The sequence below is a fragment of the Cucumis sativus genome, chromosome 3, assembly GCF_000004075.3.
Source record: "Cucumis sativus cultivar 9930 chromosome 3, Cucumber_9930_V3, whole genome shotgun sequence".
Classification (NCBI taxonomy): Eukaryota; Viridiplantae; Streptophyta; class Magnoliopsida; order Cucurbitales; family Cucurbitaceae; genus Cucumis; species Cucumis sativus.
In genome coordinates, this window is record NC_026657.2 from 5,709,569 (window position 1) to 5,735,645 (window position 26,077).

At 35.9% G+C, this 26,077-nt stretch overlaps 2 protein-coding genes across 3 annotated transcripts; one reads left to right on the top strand and one right to left on the bottom strand.

Moving 5' to 3' along the window:
• Positions 1–330: 330 nt before the first annotated feature.
• On the top strand, positions 331–22,411 carry LOC101209499 (uncharacterized protein At5g08430). The gene is made up of 10 exons (XM_004133680.3): positions 331–557; positions 1,313–1,392; positions 2,774–2,961; positions 5,055–5,931; positions 8,400–8,515; positions 15,888–15,947; positions 16,948–16,998; positions 17,079–17,149; positions 17,626–17,810; positions 21,679–22,411. The coding sequence occupies exons 1-10, from the start codon at positions 463–465 to the stop codon at positions 22,194–22,196; spliced, it is 2,241 nt and encodes a 746-aa protein (XP_004133728.1). The 5' UTR covers positions 331–462; the 3' UTR covers positions 22,197–22,411.
• Positions 22,412–23,099: 688 nt separating this feature from the next.
• On the bottom strand, positions 23,100–26,057 carry LOC101209743 (COX assembly mitochondrial protein 2 homolog). Of its 2 annotated transcripts, none has more exons than XM_011652273.2 (4): positions 25,779–26,057; positions 24,985–25,054; positions 23,702–23,806; positions 23,100–23,594 (listed from the first exon to the last, which is right to left on the bottom strand). In XM_011652273.2, exons 2-4 carry the CDS (start codon positions 25,027–25,029, stop codon positions 23,508–23,510), a joined length of 237 nt encoding a protein of 78 aa, XP_011650575.1. In that variant the 5' UTR covers positions 25,030–25,054; positions 25,779–26,057; the 3' UTR covers positions 23,100–23,507. The 2 variants fall into 2 exon arrangements, with proteins under 2 accessions (XP_011650575.1, XP_004133729.1); XM_004133681.3 differs by having other exon boundaries at positions 25,763–26,055.
• Positions 26,058–26,077: the final 20 nt, after the last annotated feature.

Below are 26,077 nucleotides of genomic sequence, written 5' to 3' on the forward strand. Positions count from 1 at the left end.
CAAACATCACATTGTATGGTTGAGAGATCCTAATAATGATAATTTTCACACTTTTATTGTAGGGGCAAACAAGGGAATTCGTACGGTCTCTTTGACAAATATCATTATTAGGATGTTTTCACTTTTAGCCTCAATTCCTACAATTTGGAACTGTGTCTTTGACAAATATGATTTTGTGAAGATAATTTAACCATATTAATAATAATGATAGTTCCCACTTTTTGTAAGGACAAAAGAGGGAATTCACACGTTCAAAAAGTCCTTTTAGGGAATAAAAAGAAAAACAAAAACCAACCTAAAGCTCTTTCATCCCCACTATTTCATGACTTAATCATTGCCTTTGAATAATGGCTTTACACAAATCAGCATTTCATTTTTACCTTCCTCACGCTCACTCCTCACTCTCACTCCTCACTCCTCGCTCTCAACTGAGATACTGATTTCAATCTTCAATTTTCGCAAATGGGTAGGAAGAAATCCAAAACTATAGAAGAAGTCGGTGACGATTTTTGCTTCACTTGTAAAGATGGAGGACTCCTCAGATTCTGCGACTTCAAGTAAGTTCCATTCCACTTGAAAAAAATATGCCCATTCCTTGTTTTGTTTTGTTCATGCCAGATTTTTCTTATGAAAAGTGATTGTGTCAGCAAAAAGAATGATGATGTTGCTGATGCTTATAGAGGAAGTTCATGCATGGAAAACTGGGTCATCACCGAAAGAACGAAGTGGAAAAAGAAAATAAACTAAATATAATCTGCTGGTCTGTTTGTTTGTTAAAATTGGGTTCTTAGCAGTTTAGTTTATGTTTCATTGAAGCATGAGTAGTTTTTTGCGTCCACATTGTGATCTTCAGCGAAAGTTTCTCCTGAAATTATATTGGGAAAGTACACTGAGAAACTTTTATTGAGTATGATGGTCATGGTTAATTATTTAGTGTCCGATAGTTAAATCAAGTTCGGCTGTCCTAATCACCGCTCTACGTCTGGAGATGTTCTAACCTTTCTTTCACCCTTTCAAGTTTTCTCCATAAAAAGAAAAATCCAGGTTTTGTCGGTTTATGATGTTCATGAGTGAAGATGTATGGATGTGAACGCATTTTTTAGTTACCATGTTTGATAGAATTGTGTGTGCATGTTCTGTATATGTTTACTGGGAAACTGTTGTTAAAAGCTAAAATTACTTTAAGAACGTTCTATTCTGTCTAGAATGTTTGAAGATGTGATAAGTAGATTTTCTTCTTTAGTTTTTTTTTTCTTTATACAATTAGAAGGAATTTGGACATCTTATTTAATCGCTTACATAATGATTTCAGAGGTTGCCTTAAAGCGTATCACCCTGAATGTGTTGGAAGGGAAGAATCTTTTGCAGAGTCTGAAGATCGCTGGATCTGTGGTAAGATGCTAGTGCGGTTAAGATTTTTACTTTTAAGAGTGATATGTGTGGCATGGGTGAATTGTGGTTTGTTGTAATTAAAAAGTTGTAATGCGATTATGATTTTTACTTTTAAGATCTCTTTATCTTTCATTGTATTCAGAGTGTTAGTCTCTTTTTATTATATTATATTAATGAAAAGTATGTTTCCGTTTCAAAAAAGCTAAACATTTGCTGGCTGCAGAATAGAAAGTTCATGAATCCTCTATTGCCTTCTGAGTTATATTATTAGGTCTCAAGTCTTTCAAACTCCCTAAGCATTAAAGAGGTGCTTTTATTTTTATTGCAGCTTATTCGATATCTTATGCTTGGAAAAAGTTTCTCTTCATTTTCTCAAACTCTTGAGTTTACTTTGAATCCAGATAGGTTGAAGAAAATGTTTCAAATCTTTTGGTCCCTCTTTGTTAAGCAAGCAATTGATAATAATGCTTTTCAGCAGATCCTGATTTTGTATTCATTGAAGGAATTAGTCATTGCCTGAAGACCTACACCTCATCATTCTCTTTCATCAGTGCATGTGAGGATGATCTGATTCATTACATCATCTGAAGTTAGCTTGAGTAGTGTGGAATCTTTCTTTTGGTTTTGAAGATTTTTTTGCTGAAGATTCCATATGCACCACAAAAGGGAATCAGACCATCCTACTATTCCTTTCTTTCCAAATGCTAGGATCACTCGGAATCAGACCATCCTCACCCAAGTACTAGGATCACTCCACAAAATAATCTCTTACTCTCACTTACCCTGTATTTATAACAAGTTGTAACCACCCTAGTAACCATATTTACACAATAACTACTAGTAACCGCCCTTACACAATAACTACTAGTAACTTCCTATCTATCTAATTAGCCCTTATACCCCTTAATTAACATCATACTAAATATCTGATACCTAACAGACCGTTTCTCTCAAATTAACTGGATTATCTTGTTGCTTATCTTTGTTATCGTTCTTAGTATTTTCTCGTCTATCAGGAAGTTGATCTGAACCAGCAATAGAATATCATCACTATGTGATTGTTTCCTCTTCTTTTTTATTTGTTCGTACTGTCTCCTCGCTTTCAATTCAGATTTTTTACATATTTGAAAGGTTCAGTATCTTGATTATTTGAGTATATCTGTTGATACCTTACATATTTTCTCTTTGGTTCGAGGTTCTTTCAACATTTTTCTTCATTACTTTTCTAGCTTTGCTTTTAGGTTTATTGTTTTCTAACACCAGTTTCCAGAACACATTGGGAAGTGTGTGCTTGCTTTTTATTATATCTAGCAGTCTTTTTTGTATGCTTGTGCCATTTTTAAATTTTTGGTCATCCTCAAATCTGTACATTATGTATCAGGCTGCCATTCATGCTTCCTCTGCCATAAAACCTCAAAGTTCCGTTGTGTTGGCTGCCCACAAGCTGTATGTGGACGATGCATTTACAGTACCGAGTTCGTATGTATTCGAGGCAGTAGAGGATTTTGCAACCACTGTTTGAAGCTTGCATTACTTATAGAAGATGGGAAAGATGTTGACATTGATGGGGTATGTTGTATGCTGACTTGTCTTCTTTGTGAATTTTAGCCCTAGTCCTTTGCACATGCATTGCCAAGTATCCTGAACAAATCTCTCTCTCTCTCTCTCTCTTTGGTTCTATCCTATTGTTTTCTTCATTTATTTCAACTACCAAGACAAATGGAAGAAATGCATTATAAGTATTTCTTGAAGAACTTTATTAAAATAAATATTTTTTCAAAGAACCATACTAATGTGCAAACAAATATGTGAGCTCAAAAAAGAAAAAAAAGAATTCACTTATGCCTTTCCATATGTCTGTTTAAGAGGATTGCTCACTCTTTTTCTACTTGAGTCTTTTCCATATGCCTATATTACTTTGTTTTTTGATTAAAAAGGAAAATAATTCTTAAAATGACTTCTTACTTGAGGCACCGTTTCCAACCCAAGAAATTTAGGATGAAAATAGGTTGACTATGATGTGCTTCAAAATTCTGACCGTCATATGTAAATTTCTAATTATTCCATTTAAAGTGATCACTTTTTTTAGTACATATTGGGGGTGGAGGATTTGAACCCGAGAGCTCTTGTCCTCAAGTACATACATGTGTACGTTGAGTTGAGCTTTTGTTGGCTTTTGTAATTATTCCATTGGTGACATTTTACTCCATTGGTTCCCCTTCTTTTAGTCAGGGTGATTTTGTTGGCTGTTTTGTTTTTGTATGCAGGTATTTATTAATTTTTTCTTAATGAAAGTTGTTATTTCTATAGAAAAGAAAAGTTAGAAAGTTTTAAGCCCTATACCTCTTTGCAAATGACATTTTGTTCCATTTTATTCTTCTAATCAAATATGCCACAAATTGCAAAAAAAACCAGCTTGATCCAACATATGATATTTTTCTTGAAATTTGGGATTGTCAACTTTCACACTCTAGTCGAAAGGTCAATCCCATACTTGCAACTACTTGATGCGAATTGGGCAGATGGTAACATTTTTACCCTTATGAATCACATATACTTCATGTGAGACAAATAATTTGTATCAGAAACGTATTAGATAATGATACTTCCAGATACTTCTCAAATATGTATCTGACACGTGATTTGGCGTATTTGTTTTTGTGCTGATGTATCTGACATGTGATTTGGTGTATTTATTTATGCAGATGTACGTGACATGCGATTTGGCATATTTGTTTTTATCATAACCTTTTTCTAAAGAAAAAAAGATAAGCAACTCGTCTAATATTTTCCAACTCAAAGCAATCTATCTAAAATGCCCATCCTCTTGTCCAAGAGTAAAAGAATAAAATAAATATAGAATCATTTGATCCTCATTATCACATTTGAGTCCCCGCAAAGTCTCGTGAAATATAACCCTCTTGAACATCTTCAACACTTTAACTAAGAATTTCTTTGTTTATCTTGATGCTTTCTTCTAATCATTTTCTTCTTCTCTGATCAATTTGTCTCTTTTCTATTGCATTCTATTGGTTATTATACTTAAATATTTTTTATGTTGCTTTTTTGTATTGCACTTCAATTCAATGATTGTATTGTATCTTGCACCATTGCCATTAATTTGACACTTTATGATTTTTTGTGGATTTAGTGAATTACATTTAGTAACATAACTTATGTTAGATTTACGTTATCCTATATTTTTTCTAAGAAAAAAATGTATCTTCAAATGTATAATATCTCTGTTTTCTAAAAATTGACTTATCGCCATATCCTATCATATTCATATCCTGTATTTGTATCTGTGTTTGTGCTTCATAGTTTTTACTCCTTAAATTTATAATTCCCAGACCATTTTCCTCACAATGTCTTGACTTTTGACACAAAACTCCACTAACAAAAAGGAGGGAGATTAATGTTAGGGGAGAGATTAATATTGTTCTTCTTGCCATTTACCTAATATTGCATCAAATGGCTTCCAGTAAAACCTTGAATATTTTTCATTTCTAAATTCTCCTTTTTGTCCCGATTCCCTGACAACTTGATTCCATAACAACTTTCATGGATGTGCATGGGCGGTTATATCTCTGGTTTGGTCAATCAAACCTTATTGCTCCCTTTTAATCTTCTTATGAGTTACCTTTTTCCTTGCTGATTTGCAGACAAAGGTTGACTTTAATGATCGTGATACGTATGAATGTCTATTCAAGGAATACTGGGAACTAATGAAGAAAAAAGAGGGTTTGACAGCGGAACATGTTCATAAAGCGAGTAACTTATTGAAGAAGGGAAGGAACTACAGGTGTGACTTCAATTCAAATGAAATTGAGTTATCAGAAGAAGACACTGATGAGGGTGAAATATCAGACTACGAAGAGTTGGTGTATACAGAAGAAGATGATCATGCAATGGTGAGAAAATGTAAAAGAAGAAAGCAGAAGCTAGGCTCAACGAGAAAAAAGATGAAATCAAGTAACAAAGAGTTCAGTGGATGGGGGTCAAAACCATTGATAGACTTTCTTTCAAAAATTGGAAAATATACGAGCAAAAAGTTAACACAGCATGATGTGACTTCTATTATTACAGCCTATTGTAAAGAAAACAAGCTTTTCCATCCTCAAAAGAAGAAGAGGATTCTTTGTGATGCCAAACTACAATCTGTTTTTAGAAGGAAAACAGTGAATGTAAATAGTGTAAACAAGCATCTAACTGCTCATTTTGCTGAAAACATGGAGGAATCATCAGAGGATGAGAGTACAAGTAGTATAGAAAAGAATGATGTGGCTTATGTGAGGCCTAGTAAGTTGGGGTCAGTCAGAAAACCTCCTGAGCAGAACCCATCAGATATGTCACATAATTGTTCTGCTGCTATTATTGTAGCAAACATCAAACTAGTCTATCTGAAACGAAGTCTAGTAGAGAATTTTCTCGAAGATGAAGAATGTTTTAAAGCAAAAATGATGGGAAGCTTTATACGATCAAAATCTGATCCCAATGACTACTCACAGAAAAATTTTTACCAGTTGCTACAAGTTACAGGTATGAACTATATTTGTTGCTTAGATTAGTGATTAAATTTAAGAAAATATATGTAAGCTCAATTTTCAAGGCATCAAACCCTAGAACAAAATCAAATAAAATTCCCAAACATTCAGGGAGTAAAAATATTTAGTCAATCATGGAAAATAGGACCAATTAAAATTTCTAAAAGTATTTGGTCCAAAAATTCTGCAAGAGAATCATAAAGACCAAAATTACATCCTAGTTTAAAAAAGAAAACAAATAAGAGAAGTAGAACCCTAAAACACCAAAAATTCTGGAAGAGAATCAGACAGTTCAAAATTGCTTTTAGATTTTTTGTGCTGGACTGAGAATTCGGTGTCCTATTCCTTCGGGTTTGTTGTCATTTAATCAATAGGGAAATGATGGAAGTGACCTCCCTTCTTTCTTTGCTTGAGGGTTGTTCTTTTAGGGAAGAGAGAAGGGATGTTCGTGTTTAGAGTCCCAACCCTAGTTAGGATTTTTCATGTAAGTCCTTGTTTTCCTTGTGTTGGACCCCTTTCCCACTAGAGAGTCTGTTTTTGATCTAGTTTGGAGGATTAAGTGATGCATACCAAATGAGAGATTATTTTTCATGTTTAAAAGTTAGGAAAACAAGTACTCTATTTATAATTGAAAAAGAAACTAATCCTAATCCTAATTAATAAAAGAAACTAATTTTAATCCTAATAAACCTTTTGAACCAATCTTTTTTTGAAATGGAAGCGAATCTCTTTAGTAATAGATAAAAAAGTACATGAGCTCAAAGTACAAGAGGGTTATACAAGAGCTATAAAAAACTAGGGATCGGCAGTCACATCCGGATATCTCAACTAGGTTGACACCCCTATAACGATCCCATCATTTCCACAAAAACAAAAGAAAAAAGGAGAAAACAAATTCAATACTAAGCCATGATAGTGGAGCTTTACTAGGTCATGACTAATAACGAGTTTAGGACAATAAAAAGTAAGCATAAGAAAGAGAGGAGAAAGTAAAAACAGAATAAAATAATAGCAGCAAAATTAGGTTGGAAAAATAAAAGCTATCCAATTTAAGTTGCGATCTTGGATTCTGTAGCTTCCGAAAAACATTTTTGTGTGCTATATCAAAAGGATTAAAACAACCCATTGATTTATCATGAAAGACTCTTTGGTTCCTTTCAAACCAAATTTCTGCCAAACGAGCTTTTAGCACATTTTCCCAGAGTAGTGTAGCTTCTTCATTCAAGCTGGAACCTCTTAAAAAAACCTCCTCGCATTTTCTCTAAAATTTGCACCAAAAACCCAAGTCAGATTAAACTCTTTAAACAAATTTTCCCAACACTTGGCGGAATATTTACAGAAGATGATAGTGCTGGGGATATTCTGTATTCTGTAAACAGCAAACAAATGGAGGGAGAAAGGCAGCTGTTAGGCAGTTTATGTTGCATAACTGAGGATACATTCAAATTTCCCACCATCATGATTCAAACGAGGATATTCACCCTTTTCGAACTGCAGACTTCCAAATGGCTTTGTAGAGTGATTAGCCCAATGGGGAGGAAGGGGATAATTTTATAATTTCCTCATCCTTTAACAAATGGGGGAAAATAATTGACCATGATGCCCATGAAAAGTCCCAATGATCGGCAACCATTGGGGAGTATGGCATTTCTGAATAGCCGAGGGAAGGCAGCATTAAAAGGTATCTCACTCTCCCTTGGGTCTAATCAAAAGACTATTCTCTCATTTCCCAATATAAAGAGAGGTAGAGAGAGAAGTGCAAGGGAGAGTGAGATGGAAACACAGACAACAAAAGAGATGGAGAGAGAATACGATAGAAAGAGAGATAGAGAGAGAAACATGACGGAGGGTGACGTGGAGGGATAAACTTGATGGAAAGAGAGGTTGAGCAAATGGCTACAGTCAGAAGACAGCCAGCAGTTGGAAACGTCAGTAGTTAGTTTATTGTTTGAAATTAATTTTCTTAACTAATTTCCTCCATGGTGATTGGTTAAATTACTGAATATTTTGTCCTTTCATGCATTAGTTATGCTTCATGCTCATGCATACTTTATTTGTCCATCATGAAATTTATTATTGAATTTTCACCGACAATGACTACACCAAGTGAACCAAATTTTGATAAACCAAATTGTGGCGTCAGATATCTATTTATTTTCACTTTGAAGGTACTAAGTCAAGCAGTTTAAAATGAAGGTCCAGCTCATAGTACGATGAACCTTCATTCATAATGTTCTTTTCTTTTCCCTATTGGGAATATTTACGTGTTACTTCTTTCAAGATTAAAAGAAAGAGTTTTTCGAAATTATTTCCATGCACTTTAGATACCCCCCTATGGAACTGTGTTCTGTCATACCTTTCTGTTCCCGGAACTGATTGATTTTTGTTATTGCTTATTGAAGTGCTGCTGGCAATTTAAAAATTACCGTGATTTGCTCTAAACCTTTTTCTGCACCATCTCAGGCATAAAGATGGACTCGAGCAGGAGCAACACTGGGAAACAGGGGATTCTCTTGCAAGTTGCTAATAGACTAGACTACATACCAACCTACAATTTATCAGATGATGACTTTTTGGAGGTAGCAAATACATTATTTAATTTGTTTAATATTTTGATAAAGTTCATATCCCACAGTTGAGGGTAATTTTCAGTTCCCACAGTTTTTTTGGAAAACTACTTTTTGGTTTCCAAGTTTTTAGGAATAGGTGAAGAATAGTCCTTTTCATTAATTAGATATTTTATAATATGCTGTTTTCAAAGATAACTTAATGAATTAAATTATTTACAAATTTAACAAAATGTCAGTGTCTATCACTGATACACAGTACCATTTTGCTATATTTGAAAATATTTTCACTAGTTTAGTATTTAAAACAATTTCCTTATATTATATTAAATAAATATAACAATGAAACTAATTAAACTAGTAATTAAAACTTTTTCACTTTCCTTTCTCTTACCCAGCCCCCTCCTCCACCGGCACTCCTTTTTCTTTCTCTTCCTCTTCTTCCTCCTCTTTCTTTGTCCTCATTCACCTCTTCCTTCATTCTCATTCTTCTTTCCCATTAACCACAAACAAATCATTCCATTCCTCAATCTTCCCACCATCCATCTTCAACTTCAAGTTCTCTTCCACCATGTACTCCAGTCTATACATGATCGTGTTGCTGCTCACTTTCCGTAGTCTATTAGAGCTCCCATGGTTAACTTCTCAGGTAATAGTTCAAGTCTCTTTCCCTTTATCCAAACCCAACCACCCATCTTCATCTTCAAGCATCTTCAAGATTAAAGGAATGTTTTGTTTGTGTTAGTAGGGAAGAAGAATGAGGATGAAGGAACTGGAAGAAGAGGAAGAGAAAGAAAAATGGGTGCCGGTGGGGTGGGGATTGAGTAAATAGAAAGGAGAGAGAAAAAGTCTCTCTAATTATAAGTTTAATTATTTTTATTTTATTTAATATAATAAAAATATCCAATGAATGAAAAGAGGGACATTTTGAACCCGTTCTTCAGAAGAGAGACTAAAATGGCCAAATTGAAACCCATAGGGATGAAAGACACCTTTTTTTATAAACTTGGGGACCATGAAGGTTCTTCTTCCACTTTATAAGTTACTTTGGGGGATACAGTTTTTCTAGTGACCTTTGAAATTTGATAGCCATGGCTCTAATATCTCTTTTGGGACAGGGATTCATAGAAGTTGCTTTGCTCTCTGTGACTGAAGATCTTAGACTTATGATCTCTTGATAGGAAGAGAGACCTTTTCATAATTTTAAAACTATTGAAAGAGATAAAAAGAAATAACATCGAGTTATGTGGAAACCCTAGTACAAGGAGAAAAACCACGATAGAACTTTTCTAATTTCTTATGAATGAAATAATACAAGGGGAAAGAATTAATAAGTAACATGAGCCCTAGCAAAAAGAGGAAAGAAAATAGGGTTAAATACCCTTGGGGTTTCAACATACAACAAGCTCATACATTCTATCACTCCCCCTCTAGTTAGGATGTGAATGTCGATAAGTTGGTATGAGAAGCCCTTTGGTGAGAATATCAACAATCTGTTGACTTGAGGGAATGTAAGGAATGCATATGCTACTATTCTTTAATAAAGTATCTAGCAACTTCCACATGTTTAGTTCTATCATGTTGGATTGGGTTATTGGCGATGATGATAGGGAGTTTATTATCACAAAATAATTTTATAGTCCCGATGAAGATCATATAGAACCTTCATTAGCCAAATTTTCTCACATATCCTCAAACTCATAGCCTTATATTCAGCTTCAGCTCCGCTTTACTCCTCCATGTTACAAGATTATCCCACACAAAAGTACAGTACCTGAAGTGGATTTTTTGTCAACAACAAACCTTGCTCAGTATGAATCAGTGTAGGCCTCAATGCACCTTCTGTCCGTTACCAAGAGTCGTTTTCAAATACCTGAGAATTCGGTTACCCACATCCATATGTTCCTTAGGAGTCTACATAAACTGGCTAACAATACTGAATGCATAGGAGATATCTGATCTTGTGTGAGATAGGTAAATCAACTTTTCCACCAAGCGCCGATATTTTTCTTAGTCAATTGCAACTTTATCAACAAAATTTTCCAGTTTAGCATTGAACTCAATAGGGGTATCAGCAGGTTTGCATCCTATCATACATGTTTCCGTCAGCAAGACAAGGGTGTACTTTCTTTGGGATACTGAGATACCTTCTTGATCTGGATACCTCCATTCTAAGGAAATACTTAAGATTTCCCAAGTCTTTAATGTCAAATTCATTCCCCATCATTTTCAATTGGACAATTTCAACGGTGTCATCCCCTGATAACATAGTATCATCAACATAGACAATCAACAGAACAATCTTCCCATACTTAGATACCTTTGTAAACAAAGTGTGGTCATAGTGTCTCCATTTGTACCCTTGAGAACAAAGGTGGTAAACCTATCAAACAATGCCCTTGGAATGTTTATGTCCATACAAGGATTTTTGAAGCGTGCACACTTGATGGTCAAGCTGGGATTCAAAGCTTGGAGGGGGACTTATATTAACTTCTTCCTTCAGATCTCCATTTAAGAATGCATTATTAACGTCTAACTGAGACACCAATCTCTATTTACTGCAACAGACAGAAAGATCCTTATTTAACTTTGCAACAGGAGAAAAAGTCTCAAAGTAGTCGACCCCATAAGTTTGAGTGAATCCTTTTGCAATTAACCTGACCTTGTGTCTGTCAAGAGTTCCATCTACTTTGTATTTGAGGGTAAACACCCACGTGCATCTCACCGTTTTATGCCCCTTAAGAAAGTCTTGTTATTTTCAAGGGCTCTCATTTCTTCCATGACCACAACTTTCCACTCAAGACACTCTAATGCAAGATGAATATTCTTAGGTCTAGTGGTAGAGTAAAGACTAGTTGTAAAGGCTGTGAACCAAGGTACTAGGTTCTTGTAAGACACATAGTTAGAGATGTAGTGCTTCGTGCAAAATCTAGTACCTTTCCTCAATGCAATAGGAATGTTAAGAAACCGATCATACTCTTCAAGATTTCCTAAATGATCCTGTTTGGTCTCATGAACTTCAGTTCCTGTCACAACTTCATCAACACTGCCCTTTTCACCCATATCTTCTAGATTGGCTATATTCGATCTATTGTTCTCAACCATTTTATTGTCAACATGTGCGTTATTAGATTCAGTCCTACCTTGATCTCGTGATGGTTCAGAATCTTGGACTGGAGCCGGCCAAGCAGTAGTAGACCCAACTTCCTTTATGAGATTCCTCCTATAGTAGGTTATCTAGGGAACTTGGTTTGTTGGTAGGACCGTGTTATGAGAGTCGAGATACGGTAAGGTTAAGAGAGTAGGATTGGTAGACTCGAAACGAATCACACAGTTAGGCTCTTCACTAACACACACCCCCTGAAGAGGACCAAGGAGAAAGAAAGGATGATCCTCAAGGAAAGTGACATCCATTGAAATGAAGTACTCATGGGAAGAAGGATGGAAACATTTGTAGCCTTGTTGATGAGGAGGATACCCAACAAAACCACAGGCCTGAGCTCGATGGGTGAATTTAGTCTGGTTAGGGCCATGGCTATGAACATAGGTCGTGCACCCGAGCACACGAAGGGGAACCTCGGGAATGAGGCGAGTAGAAGGGTAAGATTCCTTGAGACATTCTAAGGGGTTTGGAGGTGGAGAACACGAGAGGGCATCTGATTGATGAATTGCAGTGCGAACATCACCCCACAAATAAGAGGGAAGAGAAGTAGATAATATAAGAGAGCGAGCCACGAGGTGACGGTTTTTTCGTTCTGCAACCCTATTTTGCCGAGGAGTGTATGCACAGGAACTTTGGAGGACAATCCCTTTGGAGAACAAGAACTCATGAAGGGTATGGTTTTGGAACTGATGACCGTTACTACGTAGAATTGCTATCTTGGCATTGAATTGCATTGCTACGGTGTGATAAAGGTCTTGGAATATGGAAGTGACCTCAAAGTTGTCGTAAATGAGGAAAACCCATTTAAGGCGGGTATGATCATCAATGAAGGTCACAAACCACCGCTTTCCAAACAAGATAAGTTTAGACCACCCTCAAACATCACTATGGATAAGGGTAAAGGTTAGGTGAGCTTATATGGTTGTGAGGGAAAAGAGACCCTATGTTGTTTAGCAAGAATACACATATCACACGATAGAGTAGAAATATCAACTTTAGACGGAAATGCCACAACATACAGTTGTTTTCAGAAGCAGTAAAATAAAACAATATAAAACTGGTCCTAGAAATATTGCTAGAGGAAGCATCGTCGTCAAGGAGGTAGAGTCCCTTACTGTGTCAAGCAGTGCTAGTCATCTTCCCCAAGCCTGAAAAGAAACAGAATCGGGTAATAAAGTTGCTTTGCAGTTCAACTCACAAGTAATCTTGCTTGTAGATAACAGATTATAAGAAATGTTCGGCACATGCAACACATTTCATAGAGGTAGTCCCTCAAAAGGGAGAATTTGCCCCTTCCCAACAATAGGAGCCATATAACCATCTGCTATTCTGATTTTCTCGTTACCAGCACAAGGAAGATAAGGTATGATTTGCTCATAAGAACCTATTAAATGATTTGTAGCGGTCGAATCTAGAATCCATGGATTCTCTTCCCATCGATAATGATAAGACTAAGGAACTGAGTCGTACTTGACTGAGCAATGACTCCTAGAGTAGACGAACTAGGTTCATTATGGTTTCCCGTGGAGCTGAATGGTTGAGAGTTTCCAGTAGATTCACTCACATATGCTCGCCCAGGATTTTGTTTGTCATTAGGTGGACGCTTCTGACCACCTAGAGGACGATCGTGCAATTTCCAACACGGTTCCTTTGTGTGCCACTGTTTCTTGCAATGTTTACAGACAGGAACCACTTTTCCATTGTGCTTTTCACTATCATGAGTAGAGGACCTCGCACTAAAGACAGCAAAGTCAATGGCAAGAGTGGTCGAAATATCATCACTCATATGGTCCTCTAAACGAACTTCTGAACAAACCTCTATCAGGGAGTTAATAGGTCTTTGGCCCAATATACAACCACAGACTACATGAAAGTTGGAGTTGAGGCCAGCAAGGAAGTCATATATGCAGTCAACTTCTTCAAGATGGGAATGTTGTATTCCATCACTAGGACAATTCCAAATGATCTCTCTGTATAAATCCATTTTCTGCCAAATGAGGGAAAGTTTATTAAAGTAGGATGTTATATCCATAGTCCCCTTCTTGCACTCATGGACTTGTTTTCTTAGAGTGTAGAGACGACAAGCATTCTTACGCTTTGAATATAGTTTTTGAGCTGGTTCCATATATCCTAAGCAGTAGCAGTGCATAATAATGGTTTGCCAACCTGTGGCTCTATACTGTTGATCAACATAGCCCGAATGAGAGAGTCCTCCCCTTTCCAGAACGTTTTTGGGGATTACTGGTTGAGGATGTGGCTGATAGACCACCAATTGTATTACAATATAGTAGAAGGAAGAAGAAGGGAGACACATGAGAAGAAGAAGGGAGACACATGAGCGAATGAGGGAGAAGGCAGTAAGAGAGGGGACCATGTTGGTGGGGACCGTAAGTTAGTTACATGAAAAATATGGTTAAAGGGGAAAGAGTCTGAGGGCTGGGGGGAATCATAGGCTGCCAATTTTCTTGAGAGAAAGGAGGGGTAGAAGAGTCATTCTGGTATCAGTCTTGTTCTTATTTTACTTGTATTGTTCCTATTTCTTGATTGTTGTTAAGGATTGAAGTATCAATTCTATGTTGTACTTTCTGAGAATTTTGTCAATATATATGAACACACATCTTGGTGTTCTATCAGTGGCACCTCGCCCGTCAGAAAGCCAAATTTATGGGGCCCCTCAAGTATCATTTTAATGGATTGAAACCAAGAAAAGTAGTTTTGGTCATTCAACTTCCCCCTGTAAAGACTCCTATAGTTTGTGCCACAGAACCAAATACATAAGTAGAAGGAAAATTAGGGAACGAAGTTATGGAATTCTCAGAATAATTGACAAGGTTGTAGGAATGCCAGACTGGGTGTGTGTGTAGGAGCTCCTAAGGCTGCCTCAAAAGCTGCAAGTTGCTGTCAAAACATAGCCAATTGCTATCGAAATGTATCCTGCACATTTGGTTTGGATTGGGCTGAGACTCACCAACTTCAAATTCCGACTGGGTATGGAGGTTACTGACACCGGGATGACAGTTGGATAGGGTCTCCGCTAGGATATAGTTTTCAGTTGGATAATGGTGAGATAAAGTTTGGTTCGGCTGGCCTAGGGCTTGCGGCTGCAATATGGCTGGTTAACCTAGGGTTTACTTCGACACTAAAGGAGGCAGGATGGATGAAGTCGAGGGCAGATTCATTAGGGTTTGGGGTGGCTGGGTATGCGGTGGCGTGTGGACAGCAACCAATGTGCTCAACGACGGGTGTGGTTTTGTGGCTGCCGCTGCTTGTTGAAGAACCCACTTGGCGGCACGGACTGCTGAAGGGTTACTGGCCGGTGTGGTCCAAAGGCGGCGGAACAGATTATCCATCGCTGCAGCAATCCTGGCATTGATGGTGGTGCTGATGTCTGCTGCTATCTCGTCAGTAGTGAGATCCTTCTCTATTCAAGTTCCATCAGATTGGTGTTTAGGGTTTCATCGGTATCTCACTTTGATACCATATTGAAAGAGACAAAAAGAAATAACAGCGAGTTACGTGGAAACCCTAGTACAAGGAGAAAACCCATGATAGAACTTTTCTTATTATTTTCTTATGAATGAAATAATACAAGGGGGAAGAATTAATAGGCAGCATTAGCCCTAACAAAAAAAGGAAAGAAAATAGGGTATAATAGTTTATATAAATACCCTTGGCCTTTCAACTTACAACAAGCCCATACTTTCTAACAAAAACTAATCTCTTTGTTAAACTATGAAGTTCCTTGAAATAAAATAACAAGTTCCCTTTTGTTTGTGCCGAATCTGATATAACCCATTCAAATTGAAGAAACAACTAATTTAACTTTCATAGATTGTTAAATTTGTATATGAAACATCTTAATTTGATGGTTTCAATTCAATTTGAAGTTTTTAACGAATGAATTTAATTTGCACAATCACATTTTCTTATGTTTCAAAATTCACCAAGTTTCACTTTCTTTCACTATAAATATCCAACAGTTACGAATCAATAAATCAAAATCTACTATTGATCACCATGCCATGCCTACATATAGTTGTGATCCGAGGAATTGGGTGGCATCACAGAATCAAACAATTCTACTAAAGTTGCATTGGAGGGATTTCTCTGCAGGGAGAAATTTCCTCCTTTTAAACGTTCTGCTTGCAAAAGAAGTCTACTGCTCATTGAAATATAAGACAATTTGAGAAAATTTTGAAGGTGTCGAGTATTGTATTGCAGGAAGAATGTGAGGATTTGCACCAGAGAATGAGAAATGGCCTGCTCAGAAAGCCCACGGTGGTAAGGCTGTAGAACTTTTGAAGCATATGCTTGAACTAGTAGAGAATAACTGGAACTTTTTTGTCTGGCCTTTTGTTCATGAGAGTAAATTCTTGGTTGAGCAAGTGAATGTTTTTCATGGACATTATAATAATAGCTTCATGAAGGTTTTTGTCACGAGGCTGATGGTGAGATTTTTTTTTTATGAATTACCAAATACCAATAGCAATCATCACAATGACCTATTCTATCCTAAATTGTTACTCACATTTATGGTTATTGGTAGCATAGTCTCTTAATAATTATCGACAAGGATATCCATGTATATGTCAAATAATCTTCATTCTTACTATTCTAAGAAAATTATTAAAAGAAAAAAAAAAATTCAAACAGCTAAGTATTTTGAAAACCTCCGCAATCAATGCTCTGGATTCAAATTTGGTGAAAAATGTGAATAAACCTTCAAAATCTAACAGTAAATATGTGTTGAATCACTATTGAAAGGAAACTGGAATATCCTTTATGTCCTCCAAGATCTTCATGATCTATGTCTAATTTCATATTCTAAATGTCTTTTTACCAAACATCATTATCTTTTAAGAATGTTTGTACTGGTGTATTTAAGTTCAATAACAAGATGAACTTGTGAAGTTCCTGCACCCTTTCTATATTGATATCTTCTTTGTTACCTCTTAGTACATTCTTTTCCTGTAGACCAATTTTCTGCAAATTTATGCAAAATTGATCTTGAACACGTCTGAGCTTCGTTCTTATATAATCTTATTTGTTCGTTCTTTTACAATGTTGAGCATCACGATGGCATAATCATCAAAGCGCATAAGTAGTGTGGTTTATTTGAATCTTCACACTCTCTTAATTTTATACCTATCTTACAATTTAATATTTATATACTATAAGCTATATCTTTCTTGAAGAACTTTTATTGCTATGGATAGTGGGATTACTCAAAGTGCTGATCCTTTACTTGTATCCTTAAATATAAGTCCTTTTTTCCCCTCAGGTGGAACTTTACGAGAAGGCAAAAAGTCTGCATGAGGACATCACAAAACATGTAGTGTAATCCGTTATTAAATTAAAGCAAATAATTGTTTTTAACTACATTCAACTGGTTTGTATTTCTTTTGCTGACAGTGGATTACAAAAGAGCTGGCTAGATTGCAAACGTGTATTGATCACGCAAACGAGAAGGGATGGAGAAGAGAATATCCTATCTCAATACACTTTATAGGATATGTCATTTTAAAAATAAAATTAAGGCAATGACTTGTTTTTGAAGGAATATAAAATTTAAGCAGACTTTCTAATTGGTGCCATTTTAATCTAATGTTGGTCCTTTACAATAGGGGTTTCTATCACGATACTTCAGTTTATCCTTTCCTCGTTGGACTTGAGCACTCATTGTATACATAGTGTCATTTACAGTATAGACACTTAAAGTTTAAGGCAAAAAAAGAAAGAAAGATGGTGTGCAATTGGGTTGAGAGGATAGTCGTTGCAACCTCTAAGATAGGACAGAACAAGTAAAAATCTAACCATCTACTTCATTTTTCTGCTTGGATCTATTTTATGCTGTCGAGAAATTTTCATGGGGTGGAACCAGGCCAGAATTTCTTTTTTTCTTTTTGTCAAAACTTTTAAGGATAAAATTAAGTTTCCTTAACCTCTGCTTTGTATAAACATTGTATGAGTTCATGGAAAAAAGAACTCTACTTCAAAAGCCATCAGAACAAGCACGATTGATACATGAGCTTCCAAAAGTGATACCAGATATTCCCGAACCCACATTTGAGGATTTGCTAGAGGAGGATGAAGAAGTAAATCATGTGCTTGTTGATAGAAGCGACCAAAGAAAAGTTGCAACAGGTTAGTGATCTTTGTCATAGGTAAGTGGTCTTTTTTGGTTTTTTTCCTTTTTGGTCAAGCTCTTTTATAACTTTTTGAATACTGGATGTTCAAATGCTCACTTTTACCTTAGGCAAAGTTCACTTTTGGATGTCTCTTCTATCCTAGTTGCTGTAGTGAATTTAAGAGCCATTGATCCGTTAAATTTAGTATGTATTATGATTCAGGCCATGACATTCTGTTTTCTGCCTCTCAAGTCGGATGTGGCTTTTCTATCCTTAGTGCTGCTTATGCAGATTTTACTGTATATATAACCATACATCTCTATTCTCCTAGTGATCTTTGTTTAGTTTGTCCTTTGTAGTTTGTTTGATTCTTTGAACTTGTGGGTCATAATTTGGGGACTAAGTCTTTTGATACGTTATTGATTTTTCTTGAAACTGAGAATTTTCTGGTTTCTCCTTCACATAATTCATAACATAAGGAGTCATCAGGGCTTTATTTTAGTGTTGATCGGCTCAGATCTTGGTTTGTTTCCTGAATTTGCTACATCTGGGTCTTAGATGGGTATTACAGCTGGTCAGGTTGCTGTTAAGGGGTGTAGCTGCTGGTCGTTTTAGTCTAGGGTTTAGGTTTATTAGTTTGCCAATCAAGAGTTGGTTAGCTCTGATCTCTTGGTAGTCCGGACATTTTCATTCAATTGAATAATATTTCATTCAATTGAATAATATGATAAGAAATACTTTATATATTCTACCTAAAGCACTGAGATATTCTTGGTACACAAGGAAAACGTTAGCCTCCAAAGTCCCATCTATGTAATAACAAACACAAGAGATATGGCTGCTTAATTATAACCATGGGATTTATAATGGTGTTCTGTTCGTTAAGGAGATGATTGATAGACCCCCTATCATATATCAATATAGTAGAAGAAAGAAAAAGAGTTAGTTAGTAGTTAGGCTGTTAGCCAAAGCCGTTAATCAGGGAGTTGGAAAGTTAGTTAATACTGTAAGTATTACTGTAATAAAAAGAAAGGGTAAGAAAGAAAGAAGGCAGGCAATTTTTAGTGAGAAAAGAGAGGTAGGCTTCTGTGCATCTTTGAAAGAAAAGATACAGAAGAATAGAATACATTTCAGTGGATTACCGATTTCTATGTGTAAAGGCGTTTACTAGATACTATCAATAAAGTTTACTTCATATTACATACGGATCCCATCAATGATCCACCACATAAGTTCCAAGGAGCATTGTGTTCCTATTGGGTGGCTCTTTTAGTAGCCTTTTCTAGGATAAACTCTTCAGCTTCAAGGAACTTACCTTGAGGAAAGAAAAATTAGTCCTCCTTAAACCAATGGATGGAGTCAGGCAGGTAACTGGCCTAATGGGTGTGCCTAGGATATTTCTCTGGGTAGTGGAGGGCTGCTAGTTGCAATTTTGCTGTAGAGAAATAACAGAATTCTTGGAGAGACCGGGAGATAAGGTGAAGAGGTTTGGTAGATGGTTAAGTTTGATGCTTCCTTGGGGACGTTGCTCACTTGGTATTTTTGTTATTGTGAGCTTTAAGCCTGATCTTGTTCTTTTGGCTTGTGAGTTCTTTTTCTGTAGTTAAGTGGGGTGGGACTCCTTATGTTGCTTCGTATTTTTTGTATACCCTTATATACTGAATATTGTTTATTTCTTTGAATAAAAGCTTGCCATTTCAAATAGTAATCATAATAATGATAATGATAATAATAACAAACCTTCTTCCGCTTCTAAGATCCATCAGTTTTCCAAGACTCCAAGGAAAAGAGGGCAGGACTGCAAACCCCTAACTTTACCAAGCTCTTTAACATCTACAATCAAAAGAGACATAGAATCAATCTGCATTGTATTTGTCTGAACCAACCCTTCTAAGAAAAATGATCAGCTCGACTAAGAAGGCGCAAAGAATATTGCGAGAAAGATTAGACATGAACTTTTCTTATTATAACTCTGATGTCTCAAAGATTCCAAAAAATAGGCAGATCGACTTAAGAGGAGTGCTGGAGGCAAGTCCTACTATTTGGGCTTAAAGGAGAAATCAAAGAAACTATCTCCAGGAAAGCCTAGTCTTCTACGTCCTCCCTACACTATTTATGTTGGAAAGAAGCCTATCCTTTCTAAAGTAGGGCAAGCCCCTCTTTGATTCAAATTACAAGTCTGATTCCACTAATTCAACTTCTTGATGACATTGCTCTATTGTGTTAGGATTTCACTCTTTAACAATAAGAATCCCAACAAAAAAAAAAAGGCAGAAAAAGAGACAGTGCTCTGTGATTTGATTATATTCAATAAACCTCAAGTTCATACAAGGAAATATCAAGAAAATAACAAGAAAAACAAGGAATTAACACACCAAAATAGTCCAGCTCCTTTGAGAAGGCTGGCAGCTTCTCCTTTAGGGACAGCAGTCTTTTCTATATAAAACCTAACCTCACCAATCCCTAAAATTATTCTATTTATACTCATCATTCGTGGGCCCACCAGCATCATTCTTTTCTCCATTTCTCTCTCCTAGCTCTGTCCCCTGCATAATTACTTTCTTACCTTCCTTTTATATTGATGAATAATCGATAGTCTTACATACTGATAACCCCTCAAATTTGTACAATTTAGGGGAAAGTTAGCTCTGTAGCGGGCGGAGGAATGTGTAATGGGGGAAGAAGGAAGAAGAAAGAAGGAAGAAGGAAGAGGGAGAAGCACAGTAGTTGGAAAAAAAAATAGAATCTCCAAGCTAGGAATGAATGAGGCCTCTCCTATCCGTCTTCTACTGTTTTGTTTTGGTGAATGAGAAATTGTTATTATTGAAAAGAGAGACAACGAGTTCACACCAATTTACGTGGAAACCCGAGTGCCGGGAGAAAAACCACGATTGTTTGTGTTGTTATTATTTTCTAATGAATAAAGCAATAGGTACAAGGGAGAATAAATAGAGTACACAATGGAATAAAAAAGGAAAAGATTTAGGAAAATAAGGAATACATTCCCATAATCTTTCCATAATTATTCTAGGATTCTAACAAGGAAAAAGCCTAGAAAAAAGGAAAGAATTCCAACAGTTATATGCATCCGAAAGTGAAAAAAAAATATCTTAACCTTTAGACAAACCTTTAGACAAGCAACACCATCTACAGTTTGCATGAAACGGAAATCACTAATATGTGGCCTTGTAGGTACTCCTTAATACAAATAGCCTATTATGATTCCTCTCAGTCCATCATAGCCAAGTGGTTATCAAAATTCAAAGGGGTGTCTTGTCAACAGTTACAACTGTTCTGAGTGCTCTTCTTTTAGAACCTTTTCGGCACAAACAAGCCAAAAGTGGTATAATATTCGTCATGTTACAAACCAAAATAGACTACAAACTTGGACTCCGACTTATGTAATTTTTCAATAAATATTTCAATGTTTAGTAATTAGTTCGAGACAAAGCTTCAGTGAATTTAGAAATATTTTTAATTCATTATTTTCATTGTGCAATCTGTAAATGATAAGTAATAATGATGATGATAATCAAGGGTCTCACAAATACATATCTCCAAGGTTAGGCCATGTAAAATGATCAATTAATAATTATAACAGAAGGCATGTCTCAAATGCGACTGAATTATCCACTCACATGGATTTTGGATCATGTTCTAGTAATTTCTTAGATTATATGTCTATAATTGCTTTGAAGAAGGGTTTGAATAGATCCTGTATGTGTGCTAGTGTTCATTTGAGAACAAGAGTAGATTTCCTTCGACTTCAAATGCTTCTTTACCAACAGTATTCTAATTAGCATCAAACATCAACATTTTAGCTCAACCTTTTTGCAGTGGTAAATTTAACAAACTATGTTTTATTTTCTTGCTTTATCCCTCAGTTGCTGATGTAGAAGAATCTCTGATTGGCGAACCAAATATCTCAGAGAAGCAGCAACACTTTGAAGTATCAACTTGTGAAGATTTTGCTAAAGAATCTTGCATCTCAGCTGCGGAGTTTCAAGCTCATGGAGAGCAGCATCAATCCATTCTGCCAAAGAAGAATGTGTGTTCCAAAACATTGCCTTCCAGCAACAATATTCCAATTGAATCTATCAAAATTCAAGAATCAAAGGCAAAAAACAAAATTTGTTCTGAAGTTCAATTGATTGAACTAAGCGATGTCGACGATGAGGATGATAATTTGAAGGTTGCAAAAAACTCAGAGAATCCAAATTTCTCCATGTGGTATTGTGCAAGTCCTCAAGGCGAGACGAGGGGACCATTGCCTATGTCGTTGCTGAAGCAATGGAAGGACAGCAGTGCATTCGAGTTGAAATGTAAGGTTTGGAAGAGTGATCAGAGCTCCCAAGAAGCAATCCTTTTAAGCGATGCCATTCGGTTGCTTTTCCCTGAATAGATCGTGGACTGCAAATATATTTTTACATCAACTCAATGCTTATATGATGTAAAATCACTGTACAGTTAGAATTGTATATTGTAGTGCAGAAAGAAAACTACTGCTGCATACTGTTTTCAATGGAAGCTCTTTTCTGATAAGAACAAATCATATTGTGTGAGATATGGAAATCAGAAATGGTATTTATCAATCTTAACACCAGGGGTTTAATCAAACTTTCAGCTATGTTGAATGTTAGTTTCACTCTTCCAAAAGAAATATTTTCTTAGGATTATGTTACATGATATGATGATAGCAAAGAGGTCTCTAGGCTATGGCAAAAAAGATCGTTAAGAGATTTAATCAACCTCTCTATAGATCATCTGGACATTGAGTATTAAATGCCATTTTGAAGAGTTTTTAGATGGTTTGTAATTTCACTATATCCATCTCTAAAGAGTTTCTTCAAAATTAACTTTAGGTTAATTCAGGTTTTCAAAAGTAGTATTTATTAAGATCTTACACAGCACTTCATAAGCTATGCTAAATAGATTCTAATTATTAATTTTTCCACAGGCACCATTTGTACGAAAACTGGTTTTGTTTCTATTTGATTCCTTTTGATTTTTTTTTTTCAGCAAAGTATTTAATAGGCTAAATTTGATTATGCATGAGTGGATATGTAATGTAATGGATTACAAGCCACGTTTGGTTTGAGGGCCTTAGGTCCAATTTATAATTCCTATACGTCACATTCCCTCCCTACCCCTAATGGTCAAAGTAAAAAGAAATGCTATCATCCGCCCACTTTATTGTGATATCTCATAAAATAGTATTATATAGCTGAACTGAGTGTTTATAGGCAATTGTACAATCCCAGAAAGAGAGACGACATTGCATTTGGCAAAGGTACTGCAGAAGAAATATGTGAAAAAGGGAGAAATCTTTCTCATTGTCTCATCACAATTATTGCGTAAATCATCAATTATGTCAACTAAACATGATTAATATTACGAGTCTATCACCAGTTTTCAAGCATTCAAAAACCACATTCCCATCTAACCAGCCTTGTAAATATCAAATTTCCGAACCCAAACTGCAGTATTGCTCAACATCACTTCACAATCTACAAGTTTGGTGTTCACACTATCATTTCTATCTCTTAGCTTCCACAATCTGGAGGAGTCATTCAAGTTCTCCAACCGTTGAAACTGGCAACAAATTCTTTATCTCTGTAATGAATTTACGACCTCTCAATCTCGGTCATTTGATAAGTTAAATATTTCCACTTGCAAATTTTCCATGGGAGCCATACCCTCCTCCCTAGCTACTTCACAAAGCATTTTCCTTTCTTAAAGCATCTAGCCTTTCCTTCATTTTTTTACTCTGTTCAAAGTTTGCCTTTCGTTTCAAAGCTTTCTGTAAACGAAGAATAGAAAGTGCCATTTGAGATGGATGACAAAAAAGGAACTTGTCAAGTTGAAAACAAAGCAAGGAAAGCTTGAATGTGGAAGCACAAAACTCACTTCCTGTCTGAAACATCGATCGAGCTTAATTTTGAGATCTGTGCATTCACCAAAAAATTTTCCAACAGGATGGTCTATATGACACTTCTGAAATTGCTCAATAATCTGTAAATAATGGAAGAGAAGGGAAAGGAAAAAATTAGCTTTTAAAAAGGGGTTCCACTGACAAAACTGCATAATAAAAGGGAAGTTTCGGCTTCAGTACAATACGAAAAGATACTCTTACCTCTTCTTTCCCTAATAAGCAAGTGCCTAGGCTAGCTTACAACATTTCGTTGTTAAGAAACTTGAACTCAAATAGGTGGCACAACTATAAAATTTGAACTTATTTCACTCATGAACACCTAGGAAATCTATAGCAATTCTCTTCACTTTGATTGGTAGGAAAGCAATATGCTTCTCACTTGCTAGTTAGTAGACAAATTTTAACTCCTACAGCAATTCCATAGCAGTTGTTCAATGTACTGCACCACCTATGGACCATAGTTCAACTTCTTGTAGCCTAATTTGGCTAGTGTGTCTGTGTCCGATACTTATCAAAATTCAAACCCTTGTTAGGCATGTATCGAACACTTGTTGGTATAACAAATATGAGTTTAGACATACATAAAACACTTGTTGTATAGACTAAAAAGACTTTTTTTTTTTTGTTTCAGATACTCCAAGATGGCAGCGTTAAGCGCTCAAGTCTCCTAAGAAAAAGGCGAGAGCTTTAAGCAAGGCAGCTGCATACATATATTTGGGAGAAGCAACCTTTGGAAAAACATGTCATCATCAACAAACTAAAAAGACAAACTTATGACAATAATAATAAATTTTGAGTGTGAATACGTAAAACTAAGTTTGCTAAACATATAAATACATCAATCCGTTTTCTTTTGAATTGTTTTTTGGTATAAAAATAATATATTTTTTAAAGTGTATACTTTAACAAATGCGTGATTTCTGCGTTGTGTCCTTGACTTTTTTTAAAAAATGACATGTTGCCATGTTCATGTATGACTGTAAGCAACCCATCATTTGATTTCCATTAGTATAAAACTAAATTAGATTGTCAATAGTTCTTTGCTCGATTGAAGAAGAGTTTACTTGAATACAACATTTAAAGAGGTAAAAACTGGTCTTCAAAGTTCAACATATGATTTCTTTATCCCACTTTCTTGCAATATAACAGAATTGATTCATAAACAAAAGGTTGTTCAGAAATGAAATGAAGATCAAGACAACCATCTAAAAAAATTCAACTATATATATAGATTAAGACGGTATAGTTTGGAACTCACTTCAGCACACATCGGGTGCTTGTGCAAAGTTAGAGGAGGATGCATATTCAGCTATGAAATTCCCAGCAACCTGCAACAAGAATAGTTTACAAAAGACCCATAATCATCTTCAGAAACCACAACCATTGCATTAATTTCGTGTCAGAGAAAAGAGAATGGATGCGGATTTAAAGGTTCCAATTCAAACTAATACCTTGACAAACCCATTAAAAGGCTATACTACAAAAACATATATGAATTAAATTGATCAACAAATAGAGATTGAAATCAAGAAATAAAATCTCACATTTTGAGGGAAAAATTAGAGAGAAGAAAAAACAATTAGAACACATAAACACCCCTCCCAAAAGCTATGAACATTTTCTAAGTTCCATCAAACTGCCCTTTAAATCTAGAAAGTAGCAACAAAAATGCATATAAAGTACAAAGCGAACCCCTCCCACCTACATCCAACTAAATTTCTTTCAAGACTAAACTAGACTTCAATAGTTGTAAAAGCATAAAACACAACAATCGGACTCCTACAAATACACAATGACATAGTTCTTTTCAACTGCACAAATTTAGCCTCAAGGTAATGTAAAAAACAATTAGAACACATATAAACCATGTCTAATTGGAATGTTTTTTCTTTAAAAAAAATCTTGAATTCTAACCTAAAGAAGCTTACAATTCAAAAATCTTAATATATTTTTTATGACGGGTGTAGAAAATATATGTTTCTATCACTCTAAACACAACCCAAATTACTAATATAAACAAAAATAGATGAACTCACCGAGAGTAGAACGTACGGTTGAAGATTTGGCTGGCGTTGGAACCTGCAGCGCAGTAGTGTGCGGCGGCGCGAGCGAGGCTGGAATCAGCGGCGGCAGCGGCAGCGGAGTCAGATCTGGGCGGAGCTTGCGGCTGGAGTCAGCGTCGGCGGCGGGCAATGCGACAGAGGTGCAGCGACGGTGGTGAAAGCCACTGACTTTGGAAGGAATGGAAAAATTGTGGGGAAGGGAATGAAGGGGAAAATTTGTGGAAAAGGAAGAGAAGGAAAGGAAATTTGGAGAAGAAAAAGCTATCATCTATAATTGTAATAACAATA